Below are 20,983 nucleotides of genomic sequence, written 5' to 3'. Positions count from 1 at the left end.
AACGTCTGCGGAACAACAAACCAGCTCAGCGAGCCAACCAACCTCAAAACTCCATCATAATTATGAAGATCTCAAACAGGTCTCTGTTTAGTCTTCTCATTTCCAAAACCACTGTGGATGAAGAATTTAAATTCAAAGTTTCTTGTAAAAAGATAAAAGTAAACACTGTGGAAGACAGGCCTAGAAACCCCACTGCCAACAATAATGCAACGGCTTGTGTAGTTAATGGGGTGGCTTTACAGTGCCATCCAATGTAATTCCTCTGTGTAACCAACAATAATCATTCAGATAATTTGGTTATCTATTGTATTATAAAACAGTCAATAATGAGAGAAATATGTAACAGGCGGGTATTCAACTTTTGTCCATTTTATACTGTCCCCATCCCCACCTCCACCACAACCATCACTACACTGTCTTTAAGACCTCAAAAAAAATGCAAAATAGTTTCAAAAGTACAACAAACACATTTTGTTATAAGTGCATTGCTGGTAGCACTCAAAATTTAAGTATTAATTTGTGTGTTGGGGCTGCACTGTGTTAATGTTATAATGATGTGTGTTTATTGTCTCCACCTCCATAATTTCCAATCGCATTTTATTTAGTTGTCTTTTAGTTTGGGTGAATTGTAAGCTTTTAGGATTGAAGAGCAAAGTGAATTTTCTATTGGATGGCCTTTGCAAACAAAAGGGGCAACTTCAGATTCCTACATTTCATCAAATGATCTGTGTCAGTCATTTTTCAATATTTTAGATCACCTTTCAATATGCTTAGACATAACTCTCTTTCCACTATTTTGACATAGGAGCCAACTGATTAGGGGAGAGATTATATTAAAAACATATGTTTACAGTTCGAATGATACTATGTGTTATTTTCATTGGTGAGGGCATTTGTTATGTTTTGTTATTTATTCTCCCATGCCAATGCACTCCCTCAATTTGAGCTGTTTTGCATCTTGAATTCTTAATGTTACTCCATTAGGGCAGTACTTTCAGTCCCATGAGATCTGGAATCCTACTCCCAAAGGTTTTCACCTCTCTCTTTCCTCTTTTAAGATATTCCTTAAGATCGTTCTTTAATTATGCTTTTGGTAACTAGTTTCTATGAAGTGCCTGAGGACATTTAATGATATTCAAGGCATTTAAGACTTCAAGTGCAACTCATTTTTATTATTTGAATGTTGGAAGTGGAAGTATTTAATTATTGAACTATTGGAAGTGGTGGCTGTAATTGACCAGTACTTTCTATATGTGTTACTCAATCCCTTATTCATCCCTATTCCAGGAGTGAATTTAGTTTGACGTTGATGGTTTAGGTTGAAGCTCAATGTGGGGAGTTCTACATTATCAGAGGTCCTGTGTTTCAGATTTGTTGTTAAATTTTCTCTCCATGTTTCTATGGTGGTGAGGGATCCCATGTTCCATTTGAACAATACCTGTGGAATTCTCTTATTTTCCAGGTCAGTTTCTTGAAATACTACAATGCCTAGCTAATCATGTTCTTTATGTACTGTTTATTGAGACTTTGCTGTGTATAAATCTATTTACCAATTTCACAACCATGACTGTACTTAACAGTTAATTAAGAAGAGTTAGTGTTCTGTGAAGCAATTTCAGACATCCTGAGAATCAGACGCAATATCAATACAAATATTTCGTCTTGAAAATGGCTTTATAACTTCTTAGAGACAATTGTAATGAAAATTTCATCTGGGTTAAACTGTTGCTATAAGGGTTTGGAGGTAAATATTTCATATTCGTCAAAAGCTGATCAACAAACAGTAGGGGAAACTTCAGGAAAAAGGGATTTTTCCTTGTCCCCAAGTATCTAAACGAAACAGAAATTTTCAAATTCCTGTAGTACCGATAACCTGTGAAACCTACACCTTCACTGCAGATACCACGGAGTGCTCAGAGTCTCACCCTCTGATTGCTCTTCAACCTCAAAGACAAGATCTCCCTCATGTGTATATGTGTGCTATTACATGCACAGGAACTTCATGCTTCTAAATTGTGTTCTGGCATTTTGTTACCAGCTAATAATAAAAAAAATTAAAATATGGTAAATTAATGTTGGCCTGGTACAAAGTTGCGGTAGCAGATCAATCCATCCAGTCCTGTCTAGTTTTAAAAAGGCAACTAAGTAGCATCATTTTAAGAAGCATCATTTAGAACATGTCTTTCTGAAGAACCTTTATTTCCATTTGACCCGTGAGCTAACAAAACTGGCATTTGTCTAAAACTGAAAAGCACTATTTTCAGCCACTTTTACTTGTCATGGAGTTCTGTATGCTCCAGCACAGAAAGGCTTACACTATTACTTTTGAACCAATAGCAAATACTTGACCATTATTGCAGAGTTTAAGAATTTCTAAAGGTTTTGCTTTTCTTTGAAAGCAGGATGTGGTTAAAATGTCATACACCTGTCATCCAGTTCTTGTCGAACATGGTTTGTAAACCAAACCAAAACAGGTTGCTATGCGCTTCAGCCAGTGCTCTTGCAATCTGATAAACAGATATCAAGGTTGCTTAATAAACATGAAAGCAAAGCATGAGTATCGGTTGAAATTCAGTTCATGAACTGCCAATCATTTTAGCAGCATTGACTGTAGTTATTATCTGGAGATGAAATTTCCCTTCTACCTGCATCATTTTATGGGAGAAAATATAGCGCAGGAACAGAATATGAATATTGTTGTCTAAGTAAGCATGACTAATTTCAAAATGAGAAACGGCCCGCTGGATAATTCTGAGTCCAGTTGGGATTATATCCGAAGTGGACAGCCCTTTCACATCATTGGTTGATTGACTACTTTATAGAACAGTAGGTTCCTTTCCACTACATCCCCATGGAAATAAAAATCAAATTGACCAGGAAATGGTTTGGAAGTATTCCCACTCTGCTGCTGTGCTGTACCAAAAGTGTGCCAAAACTCTGGTTCAGAAGATTTAAAGAAGATTTAAAGATTGAGAAAGAGAAACAGGACTGTCTGAGGAAAAAGGACTGTCTGAGAAGGAGGACAGATTAGTTCAGTGATGATAGAAAAAAGAAATAGAAAGGAAAGATTGGATTAAGATAGAGAAAAATAGAAATAAAAACAGCAAGTAAGAAAGAAAAATTGGAAACAAAATGTTGCTATTTTTAAAATCTCTAACAGGTTGCAACATAAGAAATAATGAAAAATACAAACACACTATTTTGGGGCAGAAATAGACCATTTGGTCCTTCAATTCTGCTCTATCAATCAATAAGATTACGGTTGATCTTTTTGTTCCTTCCCTGGGTTAATAATAATCACATATTAGTCTATACTCATAGACTGGGATTATACTCATTGGAATTCAGAAGAATGAGGGGAGATCTTATAGAAACATATAAGATTATGAAGGGAATAGATAAGGTGGAGGCAGGGTGGTTGTTTCCGCTAGCAGGTGAAACTAGGACTAGAGGGCATTGCCTCAAAATAAAGGGAGGCAGATGTAGGACTGAGGTCAGGAGGAACTTGTTCACCCAAAGGGTTGTGAATCTGTGGAATTCCCTGCCCAGTGAAGCGGTTGAAGCTACCTCGCTGAATGTTTTTAAGACAAGGTGAGATAAATTTTTGAACAGTAAAGGAATTAAGGGTTATGGTGAGTGGGTGGGTAAGTGGAGCTGAGGCTCAAAAAGATCAGCCATGATCTTATTAAATGGCGGGGCAGGCTCGAGGGGCCGGATGGCCTACTCCTGCTCCTAGTTCTTATGTTCTTATAGTTCTTATGTACATTGTTTAAAAAGTACTTGCATTGTTATTCCAGTCCAAATTTTAATGTAAAAGATTAATGTACACAAATCCAAGACATTCTTAGTAATACTGTTGAAGCCAGGTATGATCACATTTTTGAAAGGCAAAAAGTAGACTAGCAAGTTTTGAAGATTTGTAATTGATCTAACTCTTAATTCAGTAAATGTGTTGACAAGGTTTTGCGTTAATAATAGTATGGATCATTAACATACAGTTATTACTCCAGCAAAATCTGGCCTGCTGTTTACATACATCCCACTAAAGTAATATTGACAGAGTAGCTTTGTGGAATTGCCCAGCATTGTCAAACATCCCATAAACCATAACCTCATTTTCTGCAGATATTGCTCCAGTCCTTTTTTGGAAGTGCTAATTAACTTTGAATTTGGGAATTTATTATGTGCATCCCTAGGTGTATGGGCAAATTTAAGATTTTTTTCTCATCTCTAATATCTATTTGTGTGTCCTTTAGATCCATGCTTAAATTTCAAGACAAATGAATTTTCTTTAATCCAAACAGAGACATAACTCAAGTTTAAAGTCTTGGGTTCTTACTGTTGTACTTCAAGGACCATTTTTCACAGCTGCACTTGAGAAAACATACCCAGGTTTAAAACAGTCTGGAATAAAGGATGGCATGCATTTCCTTTGAATTGTAAGCTTTCTGTGATGATAAGTGGGCCATGTATTTGGAAGTCACACCATCAATCATGAAATGGGTCATTCAGCATCAATGACTTCCTTGCTCTTTGCAAATTGACACTAGCTGGAAGTTATGACTACAAGATGTCACCAATAGGACCATATCAGATAATAATCTTTAAAACAAATGCAATGCATGTTCCTAAGTAGTGTAGTGAACCTCAGATCATATCAGTTATTTATACATCCACACACATGTAAATTATATTTCCTTTTTTCTGGTTAGTATTTTACTTAATAACCTAGTCATCATTTACATATTACACAATCTATATTTGAAACTTTCCAAACGATCACTGCCTGCCTGTCCAGTAAGAAGAATCAAACCAAAATCTTACTCTAGAACATGTTGTGTTACACTAAGAAAATTAGTGGGTCTGTAGATGTTTCCCTGTTAAGTAATACACTGAATGGGAATAGGGGATGCTGTGTGGCATTTTCTGCTCTAAGTCACTGTGCAAACTTCACGAAAACTCTGGTCCTTTTCCATTCTTATTTTGATAACTAATATAGCTAGATTATTAACACAAACGCTGCTGTATGTGAAATTCCACCGTTTCCTTCATTTTGTCGTCAGACGTCTGAACAGGCTTCTTATCTCTGATGTCATTTTTAAACTTGTAAGCCGGGTCAATAGCACTTAGATGCATACAACATTCATAAAAGTGGGCAACTCCTGACCAATCAGATGAATATAGAAAAATGTCAATTCGTGGCAGGTGCAGGATTTTGCCTTTTGGGTCAGGATCTCAATGTTCAGATCAGATCCAGATTCTGACTTCACACTGTAAGATGAGTGTTCAACTCATATTGGTTTGTTTGGATTGGTCAATTTGTATTGATAGTATGCACTTGCCATCCAATCAGGCATGTTGGGTGAGCCCTCCAGTGTGCAGGTAAGGGAGAGAATGCCTACATTAACATGGAAAGATGTCTCCTAACATAGCTTAGTGAACTTGTAAAACCCCACCTGCCTCCTTTCTTGCACCTGTATTGGGCCAGAAATCTTGCCCCAACTTTCTGATCAAACTTGTTGACATGATCTTGGGGTGGATCGATGCTACTCAAAGCCCCACCTTAACTCTTGTTCACCTCTTGAGAGCCCCACCAAAGGCAGCTTCAACAGAACCATGCAGGGGAAGGCTGAGGCTTGGACCTGCAGCATGTCAGGTGGAGGAATGTAGGTCAGAAGTAGGAGCTCTTAGGATGAGGTTTCCACTTCCATATCCACTTTCAGCATCATATTTACCCTAAACCAGTGCCTTATAGATTCATACAGCATGGAAACAGACCCTTCGGTCCAACCAGTCCACGGCAACTGTGTTCCCAAACTAAACTCTCCCACCTGCCTGCGCTTGATCCATATATCTCCAAACCTTTCCTATGCATGAACTTATCAAATACCTTTTAATTGATGGAACTGCACCTGCATCCACCACACACGAATCACTCACTTTATGAAAAGGTTTCCCCTTATGTCCTTTTTAAATCTTTCTCCTCTCACCTTAAAAATATGCCGTCTAGTTTTGAACTCCCCCACCCTAGGAAAAGGACACTTGTCATTCACCTTATCTATGCCCCTTATGAATTTATAAATCTTAATAGGGTCACCCCTCAACCTCCTTTGCTCCAGTGAAAAAAGTCCCAGCCTTTGCAGTCTATTTTTACGTCTTAAATCCTCCATTCAGAGCAACATCCTGGTAAATCTTTTCTGAACCCTCTCCAGTTTAATACATGATATCCTCCCTTTGGCAGGGCGACCAGAACAGCACTCCAGAAGAGGCCTCACCAATGGCCTGTCTAACCTCAACGTGACATCCCAAACTCCGATACTCAAAGGTCTGACCAATGACAGCAAGCGTGCTGATTTTATTGGTGAGCAGCTGGGTGAAGATGAAGAACTGCAGATGCTGTAAATCAGGAACAAAAACATCTGGAAAAGCTCAGCAGGTCTTGCAGCATCTGTGAAGAAAAAATCAGAGTTAATGTTTCAGGTCTGGTGACCCTTCCTCAGAATGCTGTGCTTGATCGATATACCTTTCTTGTTTTAAGGAAGTAGACATTTCCCGCATATAGCTGTGGATATAGCCTGCAAACACTAATTTGAGAGCCACATTTGAAGTTCCACAGAGATGGACTGCCTCTCCTTGACAATTCCTTAGTCCCTAATAGTTCTTAGTTCCCAATTTCACCACACTTACTCCAGTTGATCAAGTTACCCTCCCCTGTCCCATTGTGGAGAATTCCTATCTCTGTCAGTACCTAGCCACATTGCTCATTTTTCTCCAGCACTTTACTTTTCAATAATAGGCTCCAGGATTCAGCATTGATATCCTGCTGAATACAGCTTAGAGAAGATTGCACACTCCCATGTGAACACTCCACAGCCGACACAATCATTAGTGCCTGCCTGTGCTCACTAGAAAGATGCAAATACCAAGTGAAAACTCAACTCATTAATTAGATCCATTGATAGTTTAATTAATTTAATTTAATTTAATTCCATTTGTGTTAGTGCTTAGCTGTGCATCCTCTAGCAGTGCACTCTCAGAAAGATGAGGTTTTCTGAGGAATTGACCTCAATATGATCGAGGATGCAGTGCATTGTATATAGGAGTTGGGAGGTCATGTTGCGGCTGTACAGGACATTGGAGAGACAGTCCATCTCTGTGGAACTTCGAATATGGCTCTCAAATGAGTCATTGCAGGCTATACCTACAGCTGTGCAGGAGATGTCTACTGCCTTAAAACAAGAAAGACAGATACTTTATCTGTGGCTTTACAAATATGTCATTAATTTTCATCCAGCTGGTCACCAGTATATTCAGCATGCTTGCCTTCATTGGTCAGACCTTTCGGAGTTTGAGATGTCATGTTGAGGCTGTACAGGCCATTGATGGGGCCTCTTCTGGAATACTGTATGCAGTTCTGGTCTCCCTGCTATAGGTAGGGTGTTGTGAAACTTGAAAAAGTTCAGAAAAGATTTACAAGGATGTTGCCAGGTTTGGAGGGTTTGAGCTATAGGGAGAGGTTGAATGGGCTGGGGCTATTTTGTCTGGAACGCGGATGCTGAGGGGTGACCTTATTGAGGTTTATAACATCATGAGGGGCATGGATAGGGTGAATAGCCAAGGTCTTTTCCTCAGGTTGCGGGAGTCCAAAACTAGAGGTCATAGGTTTAAGGTGAGAGGGGAAAGATTTAAACGGGACCTAAGGGACAACTTTTTCATGCAGACGGTAGTGCATACATGGAATGATCTACCAAAGGAAGTGGTGGAGGCTGGTACAATTACAACATTTAAAAGGCATCTGGATGGCATATGAATAGGAAGGGTTTAGAGAGATATGGGCCAAATGCTGGCAAATAGGACTAGATTAGTTTAGGATATCTGTTCGGCATGGACACGTTGAACCAAAGGGTCTGTTTCCATGCTGCACAGCTCTATGACTCAATGGTATTTGGTGTACTGATTTTTGAAAACAGAAGAAAAGGATATGATTTAGTCACAGTTGCGGCAATCACCACATCAGTGTTCTTAATACTTTGTCTTTGGTGTATAAAGTTTACATCTGTGTCAGAGATATTTGAAATTTAGCCAAGATCTGTGGGTTCCTTGAAAGTCCAGACAGAATTTTAACTGGCAGAGGAGAGGAGGGTGGGGAGCTATGGTCAGCTGAGGGATTGGAGGTTCCATCACCAAAAAATGTCAACATGTTGGCAACACAACATAAACTTGTTCAATTCCCATTATTACGCATTGTGGATGCAATTGAAGGTACATGAGAAACATCCCTGGCAACATCTGTCTGAAATTAGATACATTACAGGGTAAAGTAATTCTGACTTTAACCTAGCATTCTGTCAGTGCCTGAGTTCGCCAGAGTGCACAGTGGAGACTCAACCCCTGTGAATTTGATAGGCTGGAAAGCATTTGAAGAGTGAGACTATACATCATTTCCCTGCCGAGATGAAAGTTTGTGAACGTAGGACTTTCTCAGGAGTTTCAATTCCCCTGCTTCACAAGTAGTCTCCATTTGGAGGTAATTTCAGTATTTTGCACTTTACTCACATTGATCCACACTTTCCTGCTGTCAAACTTCACCACAGCCTGACGATCACATGTGTTTTGGGCTTCTGATGAAGAACAACGGCAGCACAAAACAAAAGCAAAGCACTCTGGATGTGGGAAATCTGATATAAAACCAGAAAATGCAAGAAACAGTCAACAGGTCTGGCAGCATCTGTCGAGAGCAAAGCAGAGTTAATGTTTTGAGTCTGTGACAGTTCAATAGAGAAATCAGCACCAGGAGCAATGCCATGGTGTCAACAGCTGCCTTCTCTTTACTCAAGTCCTGCCTCGCAGAACAGATGACTGAACACAGAGCTCCAGCTCGCAGGAGGCATAGGCATAGGGCATGGAGACTGAGGTTTACTTTCTGGACATGATAGTAGTGGTACCTCAGGCTTTTTCAGCTGTTTATTGCTGTAATCTGCCACCTCTTGGTAGAAAAATATCTGCCCAGTGAATCAGCTGGGCATGCCTTGCCAACAGCCATCAAAGTTTTCAGAGCCCTGAACTCCTTTTGCTTTCAGCCACTTCAGGGACTTGCTAATGACAGACAAGATTTAACAATCTGCTGCCTAATTTCCCATCTCCACAAGAAGGATATCCTCACTGTGTTATGAAGCACTACCACCATGCTAAATAGATCCAGCAATGCAAAACTGAGCATCCGTGAGGTACTGTGAGCCATCAATAGCAGCAAAAATATACACCAACACAATCTTTAACCTTTCAGCCTGGCATACTCTCTGCTGTACCGTTACCATCAAGCCAAGGTATCAACACTGGTTCAATAAAGAGGGCAGGAGGATATGCGAGGATCAGGACCAGGCAGAAGTAAAAATGAGGTGTCAATTGGGCAAAGCTACAAAACAGGACTATTTGCATATCCAGCAATAAAAGTAGTAACTTATAGACAGGGCTAAGTGATTCCATAACAGTTTAATCAGACCTAGGCTCAGTAGTTCTGCAACATCCAGTCATGAATGGTGGTGGACAAGTAAACAATTCACTGGAGAAGAAGTTGTACAAAGGCGACCAGCAGATCAGTGCAAAAGATAGGATTGAAGCATTTGCAATAACTTCAGCCAAAAGTGCCAAATAGATGATCTATCATTGCCTCCTTCAGAGGTTCCCAGCATCATGGCCAATTCAGCCAATTTGATTCTTTCCATGGCATATCTTTCCAAGACACAGTTAAAGGCACTGAATGCTATAAAGGCTAATAGTCCTGACAATATTTTTGGAAGACATATGCTCCAAAACTAGCTGAGCCGTTAGCTAATCTGACCCTATACAGCTATAGCTCCTCTAATCACTCACTTGTCACCCCAGACATTAATTTTGAGAGGGCATTCAAGGGCAACTTCACCCTTCCCTAAATCCTGATTTGAGATACAGGAGATGAGAGGAATTTGTACTTAGATATACAATTTGTCAGATTATGGAAGAAAACGAAAGAGGGGCTAAATTCAGCCTGAATTGAAGTATGTTAATCCACAATAGTTGTTTACAATGCAGTCAGATGCTATCTTCATGCCATCTGTCCCTTTCAATGATTTTAGTGTCTAGCCAACACTAATGGTGCTTTGATTGTATCGCTGCTGATATGTCCAATCAATGTGAAGAGTGGCTAGACCATTTAAAACTAGCCGGCATGACTCAACACTTGCCTTCACCTTCTTAAAGGAATGGTGCGTTGGCTTGCAGTTAATCAGAAGGTGACTGTTCTCTAGGAAACATTGAAGAATGGCACCAGACAAGAGAAAACTGTTTTCAGATGCTGCGTTGCAAATCTTGGTGAAGGAGATGAATAAGGCAAGATATCTTGTATCTCTAGACACATTCAGAAAGCACTGGTACAGGTACCAGTGGAAGTCATTACCAAGTAGGCCTAGATGCAGTTAAACATTTTTAAAAATACTACTCCTATGTCAGTTTGAACAAATATTTTTGGAATTTACCTTGGTCATCTTTTTAAATAGATTAGTTTAGATTCCTGCCTGATACCTGAGATAATTAAAAGCAGTTTGAGAACAGGGAAGCAACTGTGTCAGTGAGAAACTGCTCTTCTTAATAAATCAATAACTATAAAGGTGCAGAAATGTCTACTTAAAACTCATATCAGTCTTAGTTCCACTGTGTATAATTCAAGTCTTCTGTCAGCCTGAATGAAATAAACATGTTTTTGCCAATAGCTTGAACTCAAAATGGCTTCTATATTTTGATATTTGTTAAACATAAACTATTTGGTTTTGAATTGTCTATGCTAATATCTTGATTTATTAACTGTATTAATACAGGAGACTACCAATATTTCATGAAGATGTCATTCGCAACAAATTTTTGATTTTCAATTGAAGTGTTCTGCTGAGTGAGATTCACGGTGCCTAGCCCATAAAGGCTTGGAGTGACTTTGCTCATGCAGTTTTACATTCTTCATTAATTATGTAGTCAGCCTGGGAAAGGGCTGTGTCCTGTGTGAACTGGGACTGCCAGTGATGCATGAAGAATATCAATGATGATTTTGCCATCTGCAAGGGTAAATACCACCATCATGCTTCTGCTTACACTCACATATCATCACTGACTCCACTTTGCCACTGCAGACACCTCTCACCATGGTCTATTGTTAGCTCATTGACTACAATTCTCACTATTGCATGCATCATGTCCACTCAATGGCTTTCATCCACCTGATCCTCCCAACCCTTCCAGCCCATTCTGTTTCCCACTCACTTACTGGAGACATTTCATCATCTGCCCTGCTTGTGCATCATCACTAACTGCTCTTTCATCTACTTCCATTAATCCCATCTCAAAATGATCCAAATGATGTGCTGATGTCTCCATAGTACCCTGACTAACCTACCTGTAATCTTCAGACTGGTTGCACTTAACCTGCAATCCCCAGATTGTAAGGTAATGGATACTGGAACTCTGGTAGCACGAAACATTTTACTGACCATTGCTAAATTCCAGAACTAGAATTGGATGAACCACTTGACTGATTGTGGTGGTATCCCCTGACTGACTGTAGTCCCCCTCAGCCCACTAAGTACTGCTGCTGCCCTTTGACTGTCACACATTGGCATTTGCTTGAAGCATAAGCAACATGTTTGCTGCATTAAACTGCTGGTACGTGCTCCAGGTATAACATTAATATAGTATTTGTCCGTAAAGTGTCAGGTCCTTCCCTTGCCTATTCAAAGCCTGCAAGTCATAGGTGTCCTGAGCTCCACGTTAAAGTTTTGAAGGGCTTATGTGGTGTGTTAGTGTAATGATATGGCAAGGCTGGTGGCTTTTTGCTGCCAATTTGGGCTTAATGGGACACTGTTGTGACAAAGTATTTACATATTGGCTGGATTTGGTGAGCTGTAATTGCCAGGTACCTGCTCTTGTTTACATGACGGAATTTGGTGTCTTCTACTTTCTCGTGGAAGGAGATGAGAATTGAAAGTCCACCATAAATAAAGCAAGTTGAGGCTTTAATAAGATGCAAATGTGTGGAGGAAAGAAGTCACCGCACAATGGCACAATTCTGAATTCACCATTTGAGGCTTGATACAAAAGCTACAAGTTTTTATTGTCAACATCCTGATTTGTTTTTCATTCTGTTTGTCACCTTTCTTGCCATTGTTCATGCCACGCCTTGGTGAGAAATAATCCACCTCCATCTCTTGCTTTGATCTGCATGAACAACTTGGTCTATTTATGTGAATCTTTGTAATGGTTTGTACTTGGGAATGTAGTAATATTTGCATAACTGGAATATATATATAAAATCATGTAACCACAGGGTGGTTAGGGAATAGGAAATTGACATTTGTCTTATTCTGTATGACCCAAATGACGGAGGAAATTAAGTTGGGGTGACACCAGCTGACTCTTACTTATAGCCAGTAGGAACAGTTAGTTCGGACTGTTTCTTAAAAGGAATCTGAGACTGTTGAAAATAGGAGAAAAGTTGAGAATTCAGAGCCTTCCTCAGCACAAATGCACCAATACTTCCATCGTGTAGTACTTCTGAGACTTATTTCAAGATCAATTCAGAGACACAAAAAGAAGATTTTCACCTGTGCCATCAGAGAAAGAGGGAATCCAGACTCCTAGGGAATATGAAAATCCGTAATGTCTTCATTTCTTTACGTTAAATGTACCTAACGTCCTGCTTAATAAATTCTACTTGATTCACTAATACTAGTCATTTTATACCCAGTAGGTCATGGCACATCTGGGATCCCATTGTTGTAAATTGAGAATTTGGAAGTTAAGAATTTTCATTAAAGGGCTATTACACCTTGCAACCCCTAAAACCTACACAGTGCCACAAGACCTTCAAAGGCCTCAAACAAATGGTCAAGGTCAGTCAATGCACCTTCAAATGCCATGTTTTGCTGGTACATCACTCGTCTCAAATATTACTCAATTTATCACACCTCCATCACACACCCACACATGATCATTATCAATCAGGACTCAAATCAACACAAGTATCTTCTACCTCAGCCTTTCACAATTAGTACTGCAGTACACACCTTACAGGTTACACACACTGCCAAAAATTCAACCATGACAGACATATCATTCTGGTCAAGCAAATATCGCAATAGACAGTAACACAGAGAGGGTGAGGCAAATGGGGAGTTTGTGTTTCAGTTTCTGATATCACGCCTAGATGGACAGCCTAGCCAGAAATTGCTGTACAAATTCCTTCCTCCTTCCAGCTCCTTCTTTTTCTCTCCTCAGCTACGCTCAATATAGTTGATGAAAAGGGTTGACCTCTTATGAGGGATGATGGTGAAGCATGCAGCAGATTTTCATAAATCATGAAATCATTTCTGAGTACTGCAGGGCTCCCCCTGAGCAGTTCAGCTCACTGAAACATTGTTTTAGCATGACAGCGATATGTTCTATCTGATTTTGATTTTCATGTTGGGCTTATACATCTAGGTTACACACTGGAGTTATCAGCCACATTGATAGTAGACAGCATTCATGACTCATTAGCTACCTGCCAGTTCACTGTCGTGGCTTAAATATTAAGTTATGGGTTACAGCAGAATGAAGGTTACCAGGATATTGGGTACTGAGTTTCATGATTCCATGCCAATAGTAACAGTCCAGCTGGCTGTTGAGGGGGTGGAATGTCTTTTCGTTCTAATATAAGGTAGGGTTGAAGCAAACACAGAGAATGCTGCAGAAACTCAGCAGATTTGGCAGCATTTGTGGAGAGAAAACAGAGTTACTGTTTTGAGTGAGGTATGACTCTGCTTGTGTTCTTAAAAAAAAGTCTTACTGGGCATGTAATATTAATCCTGTTTCTCTTTGCACAGATGTTGTCAAACCTGATGAGTTTCTCCAGCATTCTCTGTGTTTCTTTCAGATTTTCAGCATTTACAGTGTTTTGCCTTTAGGAGAGTTGACACATGGTGCCTATGAAGTAATATGTGTGCAGTCAGTAATGGTATGCATCATGGAAGGTGTAATATAGTTCATAGAAGTAGGGCTCCTGAAATTCATATCATATTTCTTGATAACATTTTACTTTATGATTGATTATTTAATATTACACTTTGAATTGCAGGCTACCAAGTTGGAATAATTACATCTTCCTGATAAAACGCAGCACTGCATTGAAGAAAAACAGGATAGCATTTCCTTGCTCCAGATTCTGAGGTTTGCTTCTTCATGGTATATTGAAAATAGATGTTGGGATAGTTATCATTTGATTATAGGGGTTGCCTAAAATAATTCGAAAATTGTAAAATGACTGGAGAGGACTTAACTGAGCAACTGTTGAATTCAATAGTCTTATGGTATCTAACAGTATCATATCAAGAACCTTATTGTCTTTAATAATGATTAATTATGTTTATCTGTTTTCCAGACCTACTGACCAAAAACTATGGAATATCTTTTCGACAATTACAGTTACTTTGAATACAATGGCACTTTTGATTATACCGACATAGAATTCTTGTGTACAATGAATGATACCAGGAAATTTACATGGGTGTTTATTCCAGTTTTGTATTCAATCATCACTGCAGCAGGCATTATTGGCAATGGTTTGGTTGTGTTAACCTATTCTCTTTACAAGAAGGTGAAGTCTATGACTGACATGTACCTAATGAATTTGGCTATAGCTGATATACTGTTCGTAGTTACTTTACCATTCTGGGCTGCCAATGAAGTAAATGGGTGGATCTTCGAGGTCATTGGATGTAAAGTTCTCAAGGGGCTGTATTGTGTCAACTTCTACAGTGGAATGTTGTTGCTAGCTGTTATCAGTATTGATCGATATATTGCTATTGTTCATGCAACTAAGTCCTTCAATTATAGAGGAAAGACACTGATTTACAGTAAAATTATTTGTGTAGCTATCTGGCTATCAGGAATTGTTGTATCCTTGCCAACATTCGTTTTTAGTGAAATGTACAAGTTTGAAACAACTGGAGAATATATATGTGATATCAGGTACCCTAAAAACTATTCAAACATTGGTAAAATGATTGCTCCAACAATACAACTCACACTGGGGTTTTTCATACCTCTTTTAATCATGGTTTTCTGTTACTCTTTAATAATTAACACACTTCTCCAAGCTAGAAATTTCCAGAGGCATAAGGCATTTCGAGTTGTAATGGCAGTAGTAGTAACATTTATCTTTTGCCAAGTGCCATACAATGTCATTGTACTTTACGAAACTGTACATAAAACAGACAGATGTGACCTTCACAAACAAATGACCATTGTGCGTACAGTAGCACAATCTTTGGCCTTTTTACATTGTTGTCTGAACCCTGTTCTCTATGCATTTATTGGTGTTAAGTTCAGGTTTTATTTTACAAAAATTATTCAAGATATCTGGTGTTTAAGCAAAAAGTACATTACATTTCGTCACAGCCCTTCAAGGCGTACCAGTGAAACATTTGTGTCCAGGCGCACTTCTGATTTTGATGTTGACAACCCATCATCTTTCACAGTATGATCTTCAGCTTTCTACATGAACTTTGTAAATTCAAATTTCTCGCCAAAGTGCAATGTTAAAATGCTGTTTCACATAATCTTTCCTGCTAATGTATTACTGCATAGTGTATGTATGAGGAATATAATAAGAGGACTCGAGGTCTACAATGCTCTTTCACACCACAGACTACTTTAATTTTCCCCACCTGTTTACTGAATCTCGTTAAAAGTGATCAAAGTTGTAACTCACAACAAACTTAAGCTCTGTGAAATTTCTCATCCCGATACAAAGAAGCACAAGATTATAATTTCAAAATTAAATTCTTATCCACCTATATTTCTAGTCGCAAGTGGAAACCATTTCATCATAATTCTGACTTGTGCCTTGTTGATGGTGAAAGGGCTTTGGAGGGCTAAAAAGTGAGTTACTCACCAACTAATAGCCGGCCTTTGATTTGCTTTTATAGTCACTATTTATTTGGCTGGTCTAATTAGGTTTGTACCCTGGAATGCAAAATGGTGGAGGATTCAATAATGGCAAATACCATTGAATCTCAAGTGAAAGTGGTCAGATTCTCTCTTATTTGAATGGCATTTGTGTACCATATATGTTACTTGTCAATTTACACCACAAACCTGAATAATGTCCAGGTCTTGCAGCACATAATTTAATCATAGGCTATTCAAAACCTCAGTATTAATCAAAACTAATTGAACTGATCAGAATATAAAAACATAAGAGAATGTTGTAAGTCTTAAAACCTCATGAGACAGTCTGCCATTCAGTTAGATTGGGGATGAACTTCCTCATCTACTCCACTTACCTGCCAGATCCCCATATCCCTTAATTTCCTTAGTTCCCCACAATGTTATTTATTTCATTAAGATCACCTCACATTGTTCAAACGTGTAGACCCATTCTACTCACTCTTTTGAAAAAGAATAATGTTGGTATCCCAAGAGTGAATATAGAGAACCTGTGATACAACCACTTCTTGCTCATATCCTCTGCGACATCTTCTGAACACTCAATATCTGTTTTCACACTAAGATTAAATAAAACTGCAGATTCTGGAAATCTGAAACAAAAACAGAAATAGTTGAAGAAAGTCAGCAGGTCTGGCACCAGCTGTGAAGAGAAAACAGAGATAACATTTCGAGTCCAGTGACCTTTCAACTCTGATGAAGAATCACTGGACTTGAAACATTAACTCTGTTTTCTCTCCACAGATGCTGCCAGATTCACTGAGTTTCTCCAGTAATTTCAGTTTTGTGTCAGTTTTCACATGTACAATGGTGACACCCGGTACCATTGACTCAAAACTGCTTGTCTGGCATTAGGTACTGGATGAGCAGAAAGTTTGCTAATCAAATATTGATCAAATGAAACCATTGTCTTTGATCGCTCCTATGACCTCTATTTCCTGCCTGCATACCTCTGCTGGTAAGTGTCTGAGGCTAAACCAGACTTTAAAATCACAGCATTCCATACAAGACAGAAAGAGGCCATTTGGCCTATCATGTCTGCACTGACCTTGCAAAGTGTATTCCACCCTATTCTGAATGTGGGAGGAAACCCATCCAGATACGGGGGCACACACTCCAGATAGACAGTAACTCATGGCTGGCATCGGACCTGGGTTCCTGGCACTGTAAGGCAGTAGTGCTAACCAAAGAGCCACTGTGCCACCCACAATCTGTGTCATTTTTGGCCAGGAAGAGGGTTTTCAACCACATTGTGTCACTGATGCAACTTATTTTAGCCTTTGTAACATTGACCAGCTTCGCCCATGTTGAAATCCTTATCTAGGTCCTTGTCACTTCCAGATTTGACCAAAGTAGTGCATTCCAGATTAGTTTATATACTAGCTGCTGTAAATTTGGGATCGTACACAAATCCATTGTTCATATTCCTAAGCTGCACTGAATCTCATTAACTTTGTACTTGCTGTTATATGCTGCCTTCTAGTCACGCAACAACTTTGTTTTAGTTTTCATCACTTATTTTCCTAATCCCCCTATAATCCGCTCCCTAACTTTGCAATATTCACTAGCCTCAGAAGCCTCTGAGACATCTACAATTTGGCACGACTGATTTTAATTGCTACACTGTTACTGACTGTGCCTAGCCATAAACTTTGAAATTGCCTCCAAAAGCTTGTGGTCCATACATCCCCCTTGTAAGACATTCTCTAAAACTTACCTTTTGTCTGAGCTTTTGGCGACCCACCCTCATATCTCCTGATGTGACTTGGTGTCATACTTTTGTTTATTAATGCTTCTATGAAACACGTCAGGATATTTAATCGTATTAAATTCACAGCATAAAATTCAAGTGATTACTGTTATACTTCATTCTCCTTGTAATATAGTTTAAAGTGTCATTTGCCCTCTTAATTGCTTTGGTACCATCACGTTAACATACTGTAATCCATACAAAGACTCCCAAATCCCTTTTGCCTTATTTTCAGAAGCACAATCGAAACTTGATTTACATATTAACTGGATCTTTGCAATAGAGAAATGAAGTAGTACCTTTTTAAAAAAAATTACAAGTATCTAAATATTAAATCAGCTGAGTCCATTTGCTTCAATATTTCTAATTTTTTTTGTTCTGACAATTTTACACAACCCATTGTAAGAAAACTATTTTATCTTTTAATACGAAATGGACTTCTTGTTCTGAAGAAGGGTCTAGGCCCAAAACGTGAGCCCTCCTGCTCCTCTGATGCTGCTTGGCCTGCTGTGTTCATCCAGCTCTACACCTTGTTATCTCAGATTCTCTAGCATCTGCAGTTCCTACTATCTCTGATACAATTTTATTACAATTGTTGGAATTTGCTGCACAGAAACAGGATATTTGTTTCAGTTGTTTTCTGTCAATACTTTGTCTAACCATATCAATATAATCTTCTATTCCTTTCTCTCCAATGCACTTGTCTAATCTCCCCTTACTTGAATAACTGAAGATTATGTCACTTGTCTCCAAATGTGAAGAGAAACATTAAATACTAGCGCTGGTAATCAGATTTACCACAGAATCAATTACGTGTCGAATATTGAAAGTCAATGTATATAGTAAGTTTCCTGTTATGGAGTACATTGAGATTGTTACTGCTCAGAATTAAGCATCTTAGCGGGTCTTGGGACTGCTTTGCAAAAATTGCAGTATTTGTGCAACAATGTCATTTTCAAAATTTTTGAGGTTGATTGTAAACTGTTATGCTGTACCAATTCATATATGTTCTGACTTACAAATAGAAATTAGATATTTCAAATATGAGCTGATTAATAGATGTTCCTTTTTTCAGTAAATCAGTACCTGTTAATATTAATGTGCATTTTACAATTTTTTAACAATTTGTTCTACAATTAAAAAAGATACACATTGAATTTATATTTCGTAGAATTGTTAATATGAAAATGCAGGTTAGTTTTTTTTTACATTGAATTCTAATACAGTGCTTAAGCTTACCACTGTCACAGAAACGTTTTTTTAGGATAATGCTCTGTTTTAATGTTGATAATTGAAAGCATTGTCTTCTTGATGTATTCAATTTGTATTCTGTTTTGTTATGTTTGTAAATAGAAATATTTCATCACGTCACTGATTGTGTTTACTTAAAATTAATTTTTAGTCAATTGTGTGTTTAAAAACCTAAACTGAGATAGAAATATATGTGCTGGTGAGTAATGATATGCTGCCATGATAAGAGTTCTAAAGAGTTTCACATGGTACCACTGCCTATTCAAGGAGTTGCATGACTCCCCTTTAAATGATATGTAAGTTGAAGCGTTCAATGCAATGAAAACGAAAGGTGCTGGAGAAATTAAGTGTCTGTAGAGAAAAAAACAAAGTTAATGCTTTTAGTCCAGTCACCCTTTGTCAGAACTGAAAATAGGTGGGATATGCTGATGACAGGGTTGGAGGTGTGGGTGGAGTGAAAAAGGGGTACACAGAGAAGGTGCCCAGCCAGAGAGAGAAGAGGGATAGACAAAGATTGCTGATGCTAAACTGAGACAAATGCTGGGTAGGGTGTTGTCGAGTGTAAATGGTTGAAAATGAGTTGGCTGTACTAGGAGCAACCCATAACAAAATATACCTAGTGGTGTGAGGGTAGGTAATGAACATGGAGCAGGGTTCTCACATTCTGAAATTGTTAAACTCAACATTGATTCCTGAAAGCTGTAAGGTACCCAGGAGGAAGATGAGGTGTTTTTCCCACAGCTTACATTGAGATTCAAAACAGAATTGTTGAGGAAAAGAGTCAGACATCAACCAGGTGAAAGTCAGAGCTGGGTAAAAATTGGAAGCAAAATTGATAATTTTTACCAATTCCAGAGGAGAGAGGGAAGCAGCACTAATTACGCCATTGATGTACCGGAGAAAGAGTTGTGGAGATAGACTCAAGTAGGACTGGAACAAGAAATGTTCCACATAACCCACAAAGAGACAAGCATAACTGGGACCCATGAGGGTACCCATGTCCAGACATATCTGAAGAAGTGAGAGGAATGAAGGCGAAACCTTCCCTGTCCTTGTTCTGATCTGTTCCAGAATTGGTAAAGTCTTCTCCTTCTGTGCAGTGAAATTGTGCAGTAAAATAAACACAAAGAACTGCGGATGCTGGAAATCTGAAAGGAAAAGAATGCTGAGAAACAGAGGAGGTCTGGCAACATTGTTGAGAAAAAAAGTTTTTCGTGGAGGACATGCAGTGTTTTTTTTAAAGGACCATTTACTTTGCTGACTTTAAGCTCAGCCACAATCCTGTGGGGATTGCTAACTAGAGGACCAATAAACTTCTCACTGAGATGGTAAGAATGTGACAAAAAAAAGAATGTGATGAAATTAAATGGCCCCTATTTGCTTTCTTGGTGTTCAATTCAGGTAAGTATTTGGCAAAAGGTGCAAGAAACAAGCTCAACAAGCTTTAGCTTTTTTTAAAAGGTTTGTTACTGTATATTCAAATCAATCATTTAAAATAACCCGATAAAATTGTGAATAAAGCATCCATGCTGCAGGAAAGAGTTTATGATAAGATTTATGGTTTTGCTTTACTACCATGTTCTGAAATGAATAAAAGTCAGTATATATTGTTTCTAGAAATAAATAAATGCACAAAAGTATTCCTTATTTACTGTTTATTACTGTTGTGCCAAGAACAATTGTATTGTTCAAACCTGATTTTAATAATGTTATGATCTGACTGGAGGACTGTGAGGAGCCAATTTGTCCTGTAGCTTAAGCAGTGGTCCGACAAGTGAGTGATAAGAGTGAAAAAGAGGAAGTGGGATTGCTTTTTCTATTCCACAGCAATCTTGGAGAATCCATCAGTGATAGCACTTATCATTTTTGCAGGAGGCCTCCCATCATACCTGCTTTATGACAGCTAGTAGTGGGAAATGAGATGTGCAGCTTAGACCTGGTAGGAACAGGTCTATACTTCGAGGAGTTGCTAGA

General features: G+C 38.7%; 1 protein-coding gene across 1 annotated transcript in view; it reads left to right on the top strand.

Annotated features, from left to right (window-relative positions):
* The window catches only part of ccr6a (chemokine (C-C motif) receptor 6a), a 35,462-nt gene extending 18,848 nt beyond the window's left edge, over positions 1–16,614 (top strand). The window contains exons 3-4 of the mRNA XM_020532411.2: positions 14,138–14,229; positions 14,441–16,614. Of these exons, the coding sequence (XP_020388000.1) occupies positions 14,459–15,544 (1,086 nt within the window). The 5' untranslated portion in view covers positions 14,138–14,229; positions 14,441–14,458 and the 3' untranslated portion in view covers positions 15,545–16,614. The remainder of the gene's footprint in view (positions 1–14,137; positions 14,230–14,440) is intronic.
* Positions 16,615–20,983: the final 4,369 nt, after the last annotated feature.

Source organism: Rhincodon typus, chromosome 9 (assembly GCF_021869965.1).
Source record: "Rhincodon typus isolate 14 chromosome 9, sRhiTyp1.1, whole genome shotgun sequence".
Lineage (NCBI taxonomy): Eukaryota > Metazoa > Chordata > Chondrichthyes > Orectolobiformes > Rhincodontidae > Rhincodon > Rhincodon typus.
Note: the sequence above shows the minus strand (reverse complement) of the source record. Positions and strands in the feature narration are given on the sequence as shown.